A 16,258-nucleotide genomic window follows, 5' to 3' on the forward strand; every position below is an offset into this window, starting at 1 on the left:
AAACTCTCAAATCTAGACTCCGGACATCCCAGAACAAGCTAGTCCGGTCACTTTTAGACCTCCACCCCAGATCACACCTCACTCCAACCCACTTCTCCAAAGTGGGCTGGCTCAGGGTGGAGGCCAGAGTAAAACAACTTGCACTGAGCCTAGTCTATAAAATCCGCGACACCTCCCTGATACCGAAGTACATGTCCAACTACTTCCTGACCGCCATAACCACAACACCAGGGGGAGCTCCACAAACCACGTTAAACCCAGATTCCGATCTAACAAAGGTCTTAACTCATTCTCTTTCTATGCCACATCAGTGTGGAATGCACTCCCAACAGGTGTAAAAGTAAGTGTATCTCTATATTCCTTCAAAAGCGCTCTAAAACAACACCTCCAGGCAACTTCAACCCTTTACTAATACCCTCCTCCATTCACATCCCATCTCCCCGGATTATAAATAACCTAATGTAAATAATCAAATGTTCTTCTAATGTATATACTTGTTCTTATGCTATCTGAACTCACTATGTTCTCTGCTGGCTGTACATATCCTACTGTAAGACCTTCACTGTTTCAATGTCCATTTCTCTGTTGATGCAATTGTTGATGACTGAAGTACTGATATCAACCAAAAATCCGCATCCCACCCCCAGATTGTAAATAATGTAAATAATTCAATGTATATACTATGATGATTAACATGTGTGATGACTGTATTATGCTGATAGTATATATTTGTACCATGAATTGATTAACATGGACCCCGACTTAAACAAGTTGAAAACTTATTGGGGTGTTACCATTTAGTGGTCAATTGTACGGAATATGTACTGTACTGTGTAATCTACTAATACAAGTATCAATCAATCAATCAATCAATCAATCCATCAATCAATCAATCAAAAATGATATTTCAAATATATAAACCGTATTTTACTTTAAATCATGTATGCATGAAAATAATTAACTAGTACTTTTTTAATGCACTTATTGTATTGTCTGTCTAATTGTAATAAATGCAGACGAGGCGTGTTCAACGTTGACTCACACAGAGTGCTCATAACCACATTCTAGCTGTCCGCATGGCGACATACGACACCACTTCACAGGGCTACCACGCATCCTCGTCACTACTGTTGCATGCTGGGTAGTGTAGTTCTTAAACTCCCTAGCTCAAAACATCACAACTATGACTCTTTGGCCCCACCCCTACGGATGCATGCTTGGAAGACATGCGCTTTGCGGCAAAGTCCTCCTTTTCTCCACACACGCTTCTAAGCCTCGGCACATCTCCTCACATCGCTACTAACTACACTTTATTCATCTTCCGTGTCAGGATAAACTCCACTCGTCTCAGCCACATTTGGAGATTATTAGGCCCGCTTAGCTTGATAGTTGTTTGAGCGCGCCAATTAGCTTAGCATGCTAGTTAGCTTAGCATGTTAGCCGCTAACAAAGAGACGCGGATTTGATCAACACATCGCTTAGTTAAGATCAAGTGTGAGTGTAAAGTGTTGTGATTGTGTGAAAATGTGCGAAAGAACGATAGAAAAGTATGAGGAGGAACTTTGTTGTGTGAAAATGTGTGAAAGAACGATAGCAGAGTACAAAGAGGAACTTTCTCGGACAAAAGAAGAGAACGAGAGACTACGTCAACTATTGGAGGCTGTTTTCAAGAAAGCTCAAGTTGTGTTACACAGAACAGGTTTGTTGACTTCTTACTCTCACATCTTTACTAACTTTATATTTCATCATGAACATGACGTGTTTGCAGCAGTCATTTCCATTAGATCAGGGGTGTCCAAACTTTTTCCACAGACTGCCGAACACGGAAAAATTTAAGCATGCAGGGGCCATTTTGATATTTTTCATTTTCCAACCATAACAACATATACAGATTTTTTGTTTTAATCCTTAGGGTTCCTGGGGAGCATAGAGGGTCACAGTCACTAAAATGTTAAAAATAAGTCAAATTATTATTTTTTTAATTTTATTTAAGGCTTACAGTAAATCTCTATATCAACTTGAAGTTGATATAAAGTAAAACAAATAAGGTTTTGTGCCTTTTCAGTCAAAGACAACTTTGTTTTTTATAGTAAAACTGAAATATGCAGTATTTAGATAGATAGTACTTTATTGATTCCTTCAGGAGAGTTCCTTTATTTAACAATTTAAGCCCTCAAAGATCAATAATGCAGGACATCATTGATTTTAATTATTTAATATTTTTGAGTAATCACAGTGAAAAGTTAAATAAAATCCTACTAAATATATTTGAGATCCGAAAGGTTCCCCACTCATAAAGTGATGCATTTGTATTAGATTTTTTTTTTTACTTTTAACACTTAAATTTCAAGATAAACTTCCAATATATATTTCGATTTTAAGTTTGAACTATTATTTTGTTTATTTTATGCTCTTTTGTCCAAATTTTGATGTTTTTATATAGCAACCACACAACATATGCAATATTTTTCGACACAAAACATTTTAAAGTGATAACTTTTAAGTAATAAATCATTATAACATAGATTTTTTTGTCCTTTTTTTGAGCAATGGAAAAAAAACAAAATAAAGACACAAGAAAAAAAAAACTGCCTGCATGGCAGCTTTGTGTCAACATTAACACGTTTTCTCATTATATTTCACTTCATTCCACTTTTTTTAAATGTTTTAATTTTTGCAATACTATCAATTTTGCAATTTTTGCAGAATGTGTGGCGGGTCGGTTAACGATTAGCTGCGGGCCGCAAATGGCCCCCGGGCCGCATTTTGGACACCCCTGCATTAGATAATGTCCAAATAGAGATGGTTTGGCACGCTTATAATTAAAAAAACAAAACTAATGTTGTTTTTCATCAGATATGTACTAGTATTGTATATGTGGATGGGGGCCCTGCTTTGGTAATAATGTGTACCCCTTTCAGAGATCACATTTAGTTCCACTTCAAACATTCACATGATGGAAAATGAGATGAGATGGTATAACGTGAACAGTTCTGGAACCTTTTTACTCGGGGGGTGACGGGATCTCGTTGGAAGCGCGATGTATGAGCAGACGCCGTTTGGGTATAACAAAATGGTGTCTGCCAATGTAGTTTACAATGTCACTACGTCAGTAGTTGTCAAACTTTTTTCACCAAGTACCACCTCAGAAAATACTTGGATTTCCAAGTACCACCATCATGAACAGCAATAAAATACAGTAGCATAGTAGGCCTTAATTATTCATAAAAAACAAGGAAGTCACATTATTTAACAAGTATATTTAATAATTTTAAATACTGTTGCATTACACACAGTTTGAACATTAACACTGTGTTTGCATGTAGGAATTGATTGATTGATTGATTGATTGATTGATACTTTTATTAGTAGATTGCACAGTTCGGTACATATTCCGTACAATTGAACACCCGAATAAGTTTTTCAACTTGTTTAAGTCGGGGTCCACGTTAATCAATTCATGTTAAAAAATGAATTGATTGGAAAATAAAGACTGTACTTAAATATTACATAGTGCACACCAGATATTCAGGTGCACACCAGATAGTTTCTAGGATGCAGCTTCCTCAGTTGACCTCTGACCTGGGCCACAGAGATGACTAATGTCTGGTGGAGGAGGAGGAGGAGGAGTAGGGGGTTGCAACCATGGCTGGGGGGGAGAAGAAGAGGGGGTGGCTGTGATGAGGGTTGGGGAGGACATCCCCCACTTCAACCGGTTCTGGTTGAACCGGTTGAAGAAGTTCTTAATCTCATTGGCCCTCTCTATTGTCCCCCCCCTACTGCTCTGGTCTTTGTCTTGTGGCCTGTGATGGTTTTCACACCTTCCCAGACCTCCATCATGTTGTTTTGCTCCAGCTTCTTCTTGTAGCTGTCCTTAGCCTTCCTCACGTGTCCTTTGACCTCCCGCTGTGCTGCTCTCATTGCCTCCCTGTCTCCACTCCTGAAGGCAGCTTTCTTCTTGTTGAGGACAGCTTGAACCTCCTGTGTTACCCAGGGTTTGTCATTAGGGTAGCACTGAACGGTCCTAGCAGGGCAGGTCAGAAGTTGAGGTAATCCGTAAGACAGTGAGTCAGCCCATCAATGTCCTCACCATGTGGAAACTGTGTACCATTTGTCTGTCACAAATTGACATCACACTAAGACGTTCAGTGACAGTTTTCCAATGTTTATCAGTGATGTTTCTTCAGTTATTTTGAATTTTTGTATAGTATCAATCAATCAATCAATATTTATTCATCTAGCCCTAAATCACAAATGTCTCAAAGGGCTAAAAAGGCAGTAAAAACCTTTTAAACAAAATGTTTGCTCGTGACATTTTCTGAAATTTGTAAGTATATTCTTGCTATCATTTTCAGAATGTATAATATTGTGTTTCAGAGAAATGCTTTGACATTTTTGCCGATGACATCTATTAAACAAGACAGGGAGCAAAGTAATCAAACACAGACAGGATTCAATTTAGCTTTTTACCTTTTAAATTCCTTCCTCTTCTTTCCTGACAATTTAAATAAATGTTCAAGTATTTTTTTTTAAATTGTAAATCATTTTTATTGTCTGTATTGTATTGTGTTGTAAATATTCATGTTCGAAATAAACTAAAGAAAGAAAGAAAGAAAATAGGAATAATAAATACATTTTAATTTAATTCTTCATTTTAGCTTCTGTTTTTTCGACGAAGAATATTTGTGAAATATCTCTTCAAACTTATTATGATTAAAATTCAAAAAAATGATTCTGGCAAATCTAGAAAAACTGTAGAATCAAGTTTAAATCTTATTTTAAATTATTTTGAATTTCTTTTAAAATGTTTGTTCTGGAAAATCCAGAAGAAATAATGATTTGTCTTTGTTAGATATATAGCTTGGTCCAATTTGGTATATATTCTAACAAAGTGCAGATTGAATTTTAACCTATTCAAAACATGTCATCAAAACTCTAAAATTAATATTAATCAGGAACAATGACCAATGATGTTACATAAATTATTTTTTCAATTTTTTCAAAAAGATTAAAATTAGCTTGTTTTTCTCTTCATTTCTTTCAGTTTGAATTTTGAATTTTAAAGAGTCGAAATTGAAGATAAACTATGTTTCAAAATGTAATTTTCATTTTTTTCGTGTTTTCTCCTCTTTTAAACCGTTCAATTAAGTGTTTTTTTCATCATTTATTCTCTACAAAAAAAACCTTCCGTAAAAGGAAAAAAAATGTACGACGGAATGACAGACAGAAATACCCATTTTTTTATATATTAGTAGATTTATTTATTAAAGGTAAAATGAGCAAATTGGCTATTTCTGGCAATTTATTTAAGTGTGTATCAAACTGGTAGCCCTTCGCATTAATCAGTACCCAAGAAGTAGCTCTTGGTTTCAAAAAGGTTGGTGACCCCTGCTGTAGAGGGTCCAGTGTGTCTGGGATGGTCTTCTTGATGTGTGACATGACTATCCTCTCGAAGCACTTCATCACTATTGGGGTGAGTGCAACAGACAGGTCACAGTGTTTTTCTTTGGCAGGGGCACGATGGTGGTGGTCTTGAAGCAGGTGGGCACAACAGCTTGTGTTAGTGACAAGTTGTATATGTCAGCAAGTACGTCAGCCAGCTCTGATGAACACACCCTGAGGGCCTGGCCAGAGGTGTTATCTGGGCCGGCTGTCTTCCGTGGGTTTGTTTTCTTCAGAACTGTACGTACCTCTGCTGTTGTCACAGTGAGCGGTGGGTCCTGCGTGGGCTCCGTGGTCAGAACCCCTCTCTGTTAGTTGGTGTTGAGGACCTCGAAGCGGGCATAGAACTCATTCAGCTCATCTGGCAGTGATTGTTGGCTGTTTGTGACCCCCCTGCTCCCCTGCTTGTAGTCGGTGATGTGTTGCAGGCCTTGCCACATGCGTCGGGAATCTGTGTTGAAGTAGAATCCCTCCAGCTTTTGTCTGCATTGTCCCTTGGCCTCGCTGATGAATTTACACAGGTCATATCTGGCCTTCTTGTAGTCCTCAGCGTTGCCTGAGAGAAATGCAGTGGAGCGGGCATGTAGCTTGGACCGAACATTAATCCAGGGTTTTTGGTTTGGGTATATCTTGTATTGTTTTGTGGGAACAATGTTTTCCACACACGTACTGATGTAGCCAGTTACACTGGAAGCATATTCCTCTATGTCCACAGTACCGTCATCCCTCTGAGCAGCAGTTTTAAACATGTCCCAGTCTGTACTCCCAAAGCAGTCCTGAAGCACTAGTTCAGTGTCTTCATTCCAAACTTGAACAGTTTTACTCACTGGGGGGGCTTGCTTGGGACGCTGGATGTAGAAAAGCTGAGATGTGATCAGATAGTCCAAAGTGTGGTCTGGGTACAGCTTTGTAGGCTCCCCTCACGTTGCAGTACACCTGGTCCAGGGTGTTTATCTCCCTCGTAGTAAAGTTCACATATTGATGGTATTTTGGGAGGACACTCTTTAGGAGGTTAAAATCCCCAGCTACCGTGAACGCAGCATCAGGGTGTGGGGTCTCTTGTTTACTGATGACGTCATGCAGCAGCTTTAGCGCTGTAGTGGAGTCCGCCCGTGGCGGGATGTAAACAAACAGTATAAACACTGCACTGAACTCCCTTGGCAGGTAAAAAGGTCTGCATTTCACCATCAACAACTCAATGTTGTCCGAGCAGTGTCTTTCAACCACCTGTACGTCCGAGCACCAGCGGTTACTCACGTAAACACAGACGCCGCCTCCGCCTTTCTTGAAGCCTTTGTCCGGTCTTCACGGTAGACTGAGTGCGTTGTTAGCTGGATAGCAGAGTCTGGGATGCTGTCCGAAAGCCAGGTTTCCGTGTAAATAAGAGCACAGCATTCTCTCAGTTCACGTTGGGATGTAGTCCTGGTTCTCAGCTCATCCAGCTTGTTGTCGAGTGAGCGCACGTTAGCTAGCAGCAGGCTAGGTAGTGGTGGTTGTGTAGCTCTAGCCTTTAGCCTAGCATGTAGCCCCGCCGTCTTGTTGTTGTTGTTTTGTGGTTAGCTGGCTCTCGTCGTAGCAGAAAGTTGAAGTCCGTCAGACTAGAAGTGAGCTTGTGGTGAGCTTTTCCGATGTCCAGAAGTGCATCTCTGTTATATCTCACTGTTGCATGCAAAAACTTTGCATTTAGGATGCAAATTAGTACTACAAACCCCGTTTCCATATGAGTTGGGAAATTGTGTTAGATGTAAATATAAACGGAATACAATGATTTGCAAATCATTTTCAAGCCATATTCAGTTGAATATGCTACAAAGACAACATATTTGATGTTCACACTGATAAACTTTTTTTTTTTTTTGCAAATAATCATTACCTTTAGAATTTGATGCCAGCAACACATGACAAAGAAGTTGGGAAAGGTGGCAATGAATACGGATTAAGTAGACGAATGCTCATCAAATACTTATTTGGAACATCCCACAGGTGTGCAGGCTAATTGGGAACAGGTGGGTGCCATGATTGGGTATAAGAGCAGTTTCCGTGAAATGTTAAGTAATTCACAAACAAGGATTGGTAGAGTGTCATCATTTTGTAAGCTAATTGTCGAACAGTTTTAGAACAACATTTCTCAACAAGCTATTGCAGGGGTGCCCATTACGTCGATCCCGAGCTACCAGTCAACCGCGGGGGGTGTGTCAGTCGATCTGGAGCCAGGCTTTTAAAAGAAATAGACCTAAAATTTAGTGATCATCAATCTTCACCAAGACGTCACTTAAATGACATTCACGGTACCGGAGGGTCTTGTGAGATGACGCTGGCTGCTGCAAGATCATTATTATTAAAATATGACCGAGAGGAAGGCGAGAAACACTTTTTATTTTATGCGCTAACTAAATACAGAGTCTCGGAAAACTGGCGTGCACAAGCGATCCCTCAGAAAGCTGGCGTGCACATCACTTGTGCACGCCAGCTTTCCGAGACTTTTATTTTGTTAGCGCAGGCAGCATGAAGCAGGGCTTTTATTGTGAAGATAGGAAATGTGCAGTCGGCCTTGAGAGTTTTGACGGAAGGGACGGCGCGAAAGTCTGTTGAAATAAAAAGTGTTTCTCGCCTTCCTCTCTGTCATTTTTTCATAATAATGAACTGGCAGCAGCCAGCGTCATCTCACAAGACCCTCGGGTGCCGTGAATGTCAATCAAGCAAGCTACGGAATTTGCCGCCAATGTTTTTCTTGTAAAGTGTATAGAAGCTTGATGAATTAGATGCCAAAAACCAACCACTTTCATGTGGTATTGTACAGAAAGGACAACTTTTTTTCTCCTCCATTTGAAAATGTGGGCGTTATCATCATTACTGTCTGATTCCAATCAATGCAAGTCATCAGAATCAGGTAATACACCAACTTATATTCTTGTCTTCGTGAAAGAAAGACATCTATATGTGTTACACATGCTTGTATTATCATTAAACACATTTAACTTGTTTACAAAAATGTCTCTTTCATAAATAAATAAATATAAATGATATATATAAATGAGGTAGATCCCCTCGAGTTGGTCAATTGAAAAGTAGCTCGCCTGCAGAAAAAGTGTGGGCACCCCTGAGCTATTGCAAGGAATTTAGGGTTTTACCATCTACGTCCGTAAAATCATCAAAAGGTTCAGAGAATCTGGGGAAATCACTGCACATAAGCGATGATATTACGGACCTTTGATCCCTTAGGCCAGGGGTCGGGAACCTTTTTAGCTGAGAGAGCCATACAAGCCAAATATTTTAAAAGTATTTCCGTGAGAGCCATATAATATTTTTTGTAAGACTGAATACAACTATTATTCTATCTTATTTCAATTATTGTGCAGAAATATTGGGAAATACATATCATAGCAACATAATGCCTTTATTTCACAGAAAAGAGCAATTTGTATAATTTTTAAAGTACGATATAGCGACCACACAAAACCACTTCATTAGGTCACAATTACTAAAACTAAAAGACATTGTAGAATTGAATAGTCTATTAATGCTGTTCAAAGCGAGAAATACAATTCTTCCAAAGGACGTACAAAAGTTATGTGTTCACATCTGAAGATGAGAACCACAGAAGGCCGTATGACTTTAAACATCCAAGAGTGCCAACAAATTTGAAACAAATGTGCTTGTCTGTTGTTGCTGTGAAAGCATGATATTCTCTAAACAAAGACTTAAAAAGCTGTGAGAATACCTTTGTTTTTAAAAAGTTATAAAAAGAGAAAACTGGAATTATATCAAACTGAATTTTGATTTGATTGGACGTGTCATTGTGAAAATACTTAAAGGAAAATTGAAAAGTATGTTGGAGTTCGGGTGTTGTTGGAGTGAACAGTTATAAAGTCATCGAAAATAATTGATGTTAAAAAGGGGGGCAGATAAATATAAGAATATTATTCTTCCATCTGCTCCTTTCTGATCATGGAAATGTATAAGAAACAAAAAAAACAATGAAAGTGTCAATTGTACGTGGCTTGTATATATGCATTTTAATGAAAGGAATAACAATAAATGATGATGATGCATTCATTTTTAAGTAAGTCCAACATTTTTTGAGTATAATAAGTCTCTTATTCTTTTTAATAACATTGTTATTCTGAAGCTAACCAACAATAAATAAAATACTTCTTACCATTAATGCGACTTCTTGAACAGGTGCGGTAGAAACCGGATGGATGGATTAAAATGCATGAAAATATTTTATATTTTGAACGTTATTTTTGACACTATGATTACCGGCAGAATTATTCATTACTTACCATGTTTAGCAATGTCAGCTAAGATTTATCTGAGAGCCAGGTGCAGTCATCAAAAGAGCCACATCTGGCTCTAGAGCCATAGGTTCCCTACCCCTGCCTTAGGCGGTACTGCATCAAAAACTGACATCAGTGCGTAAAGGATATCACCACAGGGGCTCAGGAACACTTCATAAAACCACAGTCAGTAACTACAGTTGGTCGCTACATCTGTAAGTGCAAGTTAAAACTCTACTATGCAAAGCCAAACCCATTTACCAACAACACCCTGAAACACCGCCGGCTTGGCTGGGCCCGAGCTCATCAAAGATGGACTGATGCAAAGTGGAAAAGTGTTCTGTGGTCTGACGAGTCCTCATTTCAAATTATATTTGGAAACTGTGGATGTGGTGTACTCAGGAACAAAAAGGAAAATAACCGTCCGGATTGTTATAGGCGCAAAGTTGAAAAACCAGCATGTGTGATGGTATGGGGGTGTATTAGTACCCAAGGCATGGGTAACTTACACATGTGTGATGGTATGGGGGTGTATTAGTGCCCAAGGCATGGGTAACTTACACATGTGTGATGGTATGGGGGTGTATTAGTGAACAAGACATGGGTAACTTACACATCTGTGATGGTATGGGGGTGTATTAGTGAACAAGACATGGGTAACTTACACATGTGTGATGGTATGGGGGTGTATTAGTGCCCAAGGCATGGGTAACTTACACATGTGTGATGGTATGGGGGTGTATTAGTGCCCAAGACATGGGTAACTTACACATGTGTGATGGTATGGGGGTGTATTAGTGCCCAAGGGATGGGTAACTTACACATGTGTGATGGTATGGGGGTGTATTAGTGCCCAAGGCATGGGTAACTTACACATGTGTGATGGTATGGGGGTGTATTAGTGCCCAAGGCATGGGTAACTTACACATCTGTGATGGTATGGGGGTGTATTAGTGCCCAAGGCATGGGTAACTTACACATGTGTGATGGTATGGGGGTGTATTAGTGCCCAAGGCATGGGTAACTTACACATGTGTGATGGTATGGGGGTGTATTAGTGCCCAAGGCATGGGTAACTTACACATGTGTGATGGTATGGGGGTGTATTAGTACCCAAGACATGGGTAACTTACACATCTGTGAAGGCACCATTAATGCTGAATGGTCCATACAGGTTTTGGAGCAACATATGTTGTCATCAAAGCAACGTTATCATGGACGCCCCTGCTTATTTCAGCAAAACAATGCCAAGCCACGTGTTACAACAGCGTGGCTTCGTAGTAAAAGAGTGCAGGTACCAGACTGGCCTGCCTGCAGTCCAGACATGTCTCCCATGGAAAATGTGTGGCGCATTATGAAGTGTAAAATACGACAACAAGACACCGGACTGGGCTTCACGGTGGCAGAAGGGTTAGTGCGTCTGCCTCACAATACGAAGGTCCTGTAGTCTTGGGTTCAATCCCAGGCTCGGGATCTTTCTGTGTGGAGTATGCATGTTCTCCCCGTGAATGCGTGGGTTCCCTCCGGGTACTCCGGCTTCCTCCCACTTCCAAAGACATGCACCTGGGGATAGGTTGATTGGCAACACTAAATGGTCCCTAGTGTGTGAATGTGAGTGTGAATGTTGTCTGTCTATCTGTGTTGGCCCTGCGATGAGGTGGAGACTTGTCCGGGGTGTACCCCGCCTTCTGCCCGATTGTGGCTGAGATGGGCGCCAGCGACCCCAAAAGGGAATAAGCGGTGGAAAGTGGATGGATGGAAGACACCGGACTATTGAAGGACTGAAGCTCTACATAAAACTAGAATGGGAAAGAATTCCACTTTCAAAGCTTCAACAATTAGTTTCCTCAGTTCCCAAACGTTTATTGAGTGTTGTTAAAAGAAAAGGTGATGTAACACAGTGGTGAACATGCCCTTTCCCAACTACTTTGGCACGTGTTGCAGCCATGAAATTCTAAGTTAATTATTATTTGCAACAAAAAAAAAAAGTTTATGAGTTTGAACATCAAATGTTTTCTCTTTTTTTAGTGCATTCAACTGAATATGGCTTGAAAAGGATTTGCAAATCATTGTATTCCGTTTATATTTACATCCAACACAATTTCCCAACTCATATGGAAACGGGGTTTGGATAATAAATAAAAAACGTAAATGTTGTCAGGACGACGACGCAAAGACGTCAGTCACGGGGGGCGCCATCTTGAAAAAAAGTCATTGTTGATATAATATGCCTTATTTTTTTGATGATTTCAGTGATTATTGACTAGATTATTACTTTGGGAATGTGAGAGAAGAAGTGTTGTGGTGTTGTGAGAATTGTCTGCATTCACACAATTCCTTGGAACAATTGCCTCATCTACTTATTATTATTATTATTATTATTATTATTATTATTATTAAATGTAGCTTACCATATTGCTGAAAGTTTTAACTTCCCCTTGGGGATTAATAAAGTACCGTATTTCCTTGAATTGCCGCCGGGGCGCTAATTAATTTAAAACCTCTTCTCACTCTGGCACTTACCAAAGGCATGCGGTAAATTTAGGCCTGCGCTTAAAAATTTGAGTGTGATGTAAGGATACATCATGAAAAGCACATTTAATAGAAAAAAGTTATTATGGTCTTACCTTTACTTATAAATGATGTCTATGCGCAGCTCCTTCTGATCAAAAGCATCGATAACTTGTTTATAGAAGTCCTCCTTATCTTTCTTCAGTTTTAAAAGTCTCTCTGTCTCGATGGAGATCTTCCATTATTACCTCCTGCTTCGATTGAAAGTCCAGTTTAGAAAACGGTTTTATTTTAGATATGTAATCCTCCATGTTAAAAGTGCAAGCGAGAGGAAAAAATAAACACACGCTGCTCACTCTTGCTGCTTGTTGTCACTTCTTCTTCAGCCGAGTAGTCGCAAGAAGGATCACTAGCGCCCTCTACCACCAGGAGGCGGGAGTCATTTAATGACTCATATTTGACACACGCAGCTACGGTATATTAATAAAACATAGCTGCTTACTGTTCTTTTTAGAATATTCAATAACTTGGACCTTAAATCCTACTGAATAGCTCTTAATCTTCTTCCTTTTATGCGATTTCAAATTTTTGAAATCAACCTCCTCCATTTTGAAAATGATGACAGGTGAAGTGTCACTCGTGACGTGGCGAGTTTGACCCGGCGGGAATTGTAGGCATATGCTAATTATTTGGCGAAACGAGTTTGACCCGGCATTAATCCTGAGCCGGCGGTAATGCTAAGCATGCGCTAATTAGTTTGCGAAACGAGTTAGACCCAGCAGTAATTCTAGGCAGGTGCATACTATATACCCGGCGGCAATTCAAGGAAATACGGTATGTCTGATTCTGATTTTGATTGAATGTGTGGACTGCATGAATGATGCCTTCTCAGTTCTCACTCTAACGCAATTTGAGTGTCTAGTAACGCACTAAATAATATAATCCATTATTACTATTATTAATAAGGTAAACAAGTTATCTTTTGAAGGTGCTGTCAGTAATCTGATTACTTCTTCCCAGTTTAACTGTGGTGACACTATCTAAATGAAAGCAAAACAGATGTCATCTTTCTTGGCCAACATGTTGACTGTGCTCATGCTTCTTTTATAACAGACATGTCTCTAAAGATGAATAGGAAAATGACTAATTATTGTCCACCAGCAGGGGGAGCTCATCACTAGTACTACTGTGTGGAGGCTGGCATGTGGTACATTATTTCCTGTGTGTGTATGACTTATTCAGAGGGAGAACAGCACACTTTCACGTATGGCATCTACCATTAAGGATTGCAGGAATGACTTTTAGGAAGTTTTTATATGAATAAGATGGATTGGATGTTGGCCTGAAAAAGCATTCCTCTGAAGGTCTTCTTCATGTGTCAGCTGGAAGTACCCTGACTGCTGTGAGGGGACACTGATGAGATTGTGAAATAATTTCTTGGTGTAGGACAATGTCTCATGTGATTGAGCAAAGCTGGACTTTTCTGAAGAATGTTTGTTTTCTCCTGTTCCGCAGAACTCAATAAAGGACATCTTCCTCATGAGCAGGAAGAAGAGCCACAGCCCCACCACATTAAAGAGGAAAAAGATGTACCGCATTCCCAACACATTAAAGAGGAAGTAGAGGACCCACAGCCCCCCCACAATAAAGCGAAACATGAGACGCCACAGACCCATAATGTTAAACTGACCCTTCACAATAAAAGGCAAGCGGAGGTCACACTGATCTTACACATCAAAAAGGAAGAGGAGGATCCACTTACCCCTCACTTTAAGGAGCAAGAGAACCCGCTGACACCTCACATTAAAAAGGAAGAGGAGGATCCACTGACCCCTCACTTTAAGGAGCAAGAGGAGGACCAAGAGGCGCCGCACATTAAAGAGGAAGAGGAGGAAGAGGGCATCAGTCAGCCTAAATGGTTGGAGGAGTTCCCAGTGACTGGTGTCCCTGTGAAGAGTGAAGATGATGAGGTGAAAGGTGAAAGTGAGGAGAGGGGAGGGGGGGAGCCTCCAAGCAGCAGCTCAACACAACACATGACAACAGAAGCTGATGGAGACCACTGTGGAGGATCACAAGCAGACAAGCTCTTAGCTCCACTATCAGATAGTGAGGACACAACGTCACACTCTCCTGACACTGATGATGAAGACTCTAAAGATGATAAGACATGTCACACTGACAACACTCACTTCACATGTCCTCACTGTCACAAAACCCTTAAATACCATAGTTCTCTAAAAAGACACAATAGAACACACACTGGAGAAAAACCTTTTTCTTGTTCAATTTGTGGTAAAAGTTTTACACAAAGTCAAGATGTGAAAGTACACATGAGAACACATACCGGAGAAAAACCTTATGTCTGTTCAATCTGTAGTAAAAGTTTTGTACAAAGAATCACTTTGAAAGTACATATGAGAACACACACTGGTGAAAAACCGTTTTCCTGTTCAACCTGTGGTAAATGTTTTACACGAAGTCAGAGTTTGAAAAGACACATGACAACACACACTGGTGAAAAATCACATTCCTGTTCAATCTGCAACAGAAGCTTTTGTGACCGATCAAGGCTTCTAGCCAGTCTCCATGGGGCCCTAAGCAACATTTGATTTTGGGGCCCTCTATTTCTGCCAATAATATTGATTGTTGATCATTCACACACCTACTATAAAGTCATTGCGGCTCTGGCAGTGTTTACATGATCCTATTGTCAGCCTGGCATGTCTTTACAAATGACATGTCATTTATAAAGATATGGGGGTGGCCCAGCTAAGAACATAAATAATACCAATGAATGAAGGAATGATGTCCAGAGTGCCATATATACTTCCTAATTTTAAAATGTAGAAAACATTCAGCCACAAGAGTGGCCTGGGGTTGAACAGTCCAAGTGATAAAGCTTTGTATTTACAGTAAAAGTGTCATCTTGTCTCATCAGTCTTGTACATATTTGTCTTTAATTACTAGTTTATATTTTTAGTTAATTGTTCATATTTCATGTTTAATTTGTATAAAGAGAGCGCAGTCTACTGAAGTTAAATTCCATGTGTGTTAAACATAATAGGACAATAAAGGTGATTCTGATTCACTTTATTATTTTTGATAACAAACACCTGAAACAGCAATGTGCAAAAATAATTCGTAATGCAAGAAAAACAATAAATTGCAACAATAAAATCACTTAAATATATATAAAAAGGAACAAATTCAATTGTACAAAAACCAACATAAATACATTAAATATCAAGCAAATACTTAGATAATATTAATGAACAGAGTTACCAGAAACAAGGTAACATAATGCACCTGAAGGACACACTAGACCTAATACTGTACTGGGGCACAAATAATAATAATAATAATAATAATAATTCATATGAGCGTGCAAAGCGCGCAAGCAAAAACATTTTTAGGACTTATTTATCATAAAAAATACATAAATAGTGCTTTAAACTATGAAATCATATCAGATGATGTTGTATGGATCTTTGATGAACCACCTGAAATTAACTCATGCATTTGACCTACTTGTGCACTTTTTTACTCCAGACTTCTAAACTGCTACTGGTAAAAGCAAAGGAGAAGAGCAATGAATCTTTTTGAAATATTTATATTACAGTAACTGTTATACAGTTGACCAGTGGTTCCCAACTGCTGGGTCCTGACATAAAAGTGGATTGTGTGTCATTTTCAGTGAGTCGCAGTCACATGTGTGCATGAAAAAAAAAAAAGTTAAGGGAGAAAAAAATCAAATTGTGGCAACAAAACCAGATATTTTTAGCCATTTTTCTAGTGACTATTAGTGAGTATTTTAGCAAAAGGCAAACCGAGTAACCAATGGAGGAGGACTCAGGACAGACATGGAAATATATATTTTTTAAATCTAAATGGGGCAACAAACCCCGATATTTTCAGCCATCTTTCTGGTAAAAAATACAGAAATGTTACTATTTTTTCTGGAAACAAAAGCAGATGCTTTAGCTGTAGCCATTTTTCTGGTGACAAAACAAGATTATTTTAGTCAA

General features: G+C 39.3%; 1 protein-coding gene across 1 annotated transcript; it reads left to right on the forward strand.

Moving 5' to 3' along the window:
• The first annotated feature begins 1,218 nt into the window (after positions 1 to 1,218).
• LOC133547317 (oocyte zinc finger protein XlCOF8.4-like) lies at positions 1,219 to 15,151 on the forward strand. Its single transcript, XM_061893047.1, has 2 exons — positions 1,219 to 1,699; positions 13,749 to 15,151. The coding sequence occupies exons 1-2, from the start codon at positions 1,525 to 1,527 to the stop codon at positions 14,840 to 14,842; spliced, it is 1,269 nt and encodes a 422-aa protein (XP_061749031.1). The 5' UTR covers positions 1,219 to 1,524; the 3' UTR covers positions 14,843 to 15,151.
• The last annotated feature ends 1,107 nt before the right edge of the window (positions 15,152 to 16,258 follow it).

This window comes from Nerophis ophidion, unplaced genomic scaffold (assembly GCF_033978795.1).
Source record: "Nerophis ophidion isolate RoL-2023_Sa unplaced genomic scaffold, RoL_Noph_v1.0 HiC_scaffold_87, whole genome shotgun sequence".
Classification (NCBI taxonomy): Eukaryota; Metazoa; Chordata; class Actinopteri; order Syngnathiformes; family Syngnathidae; genus Nerophis; species Nerophis ophidion.

Coding starts and splice junctions, on each gene's coding strand:
- LOC133547317 (XM_061893047.1), top strand. CDS start 1,525: ATGTGCGAAAGAACGATAGAAAAGTATGAGGAGGAACTTTGTTGTGTG. Junction 1,700..13,748: donor AGTTGTGTTACACAGAACAG/GTTTGTTGACTT, acceptor CCTGTTCCGCAG/AACTCAATAAAGGACATCTT.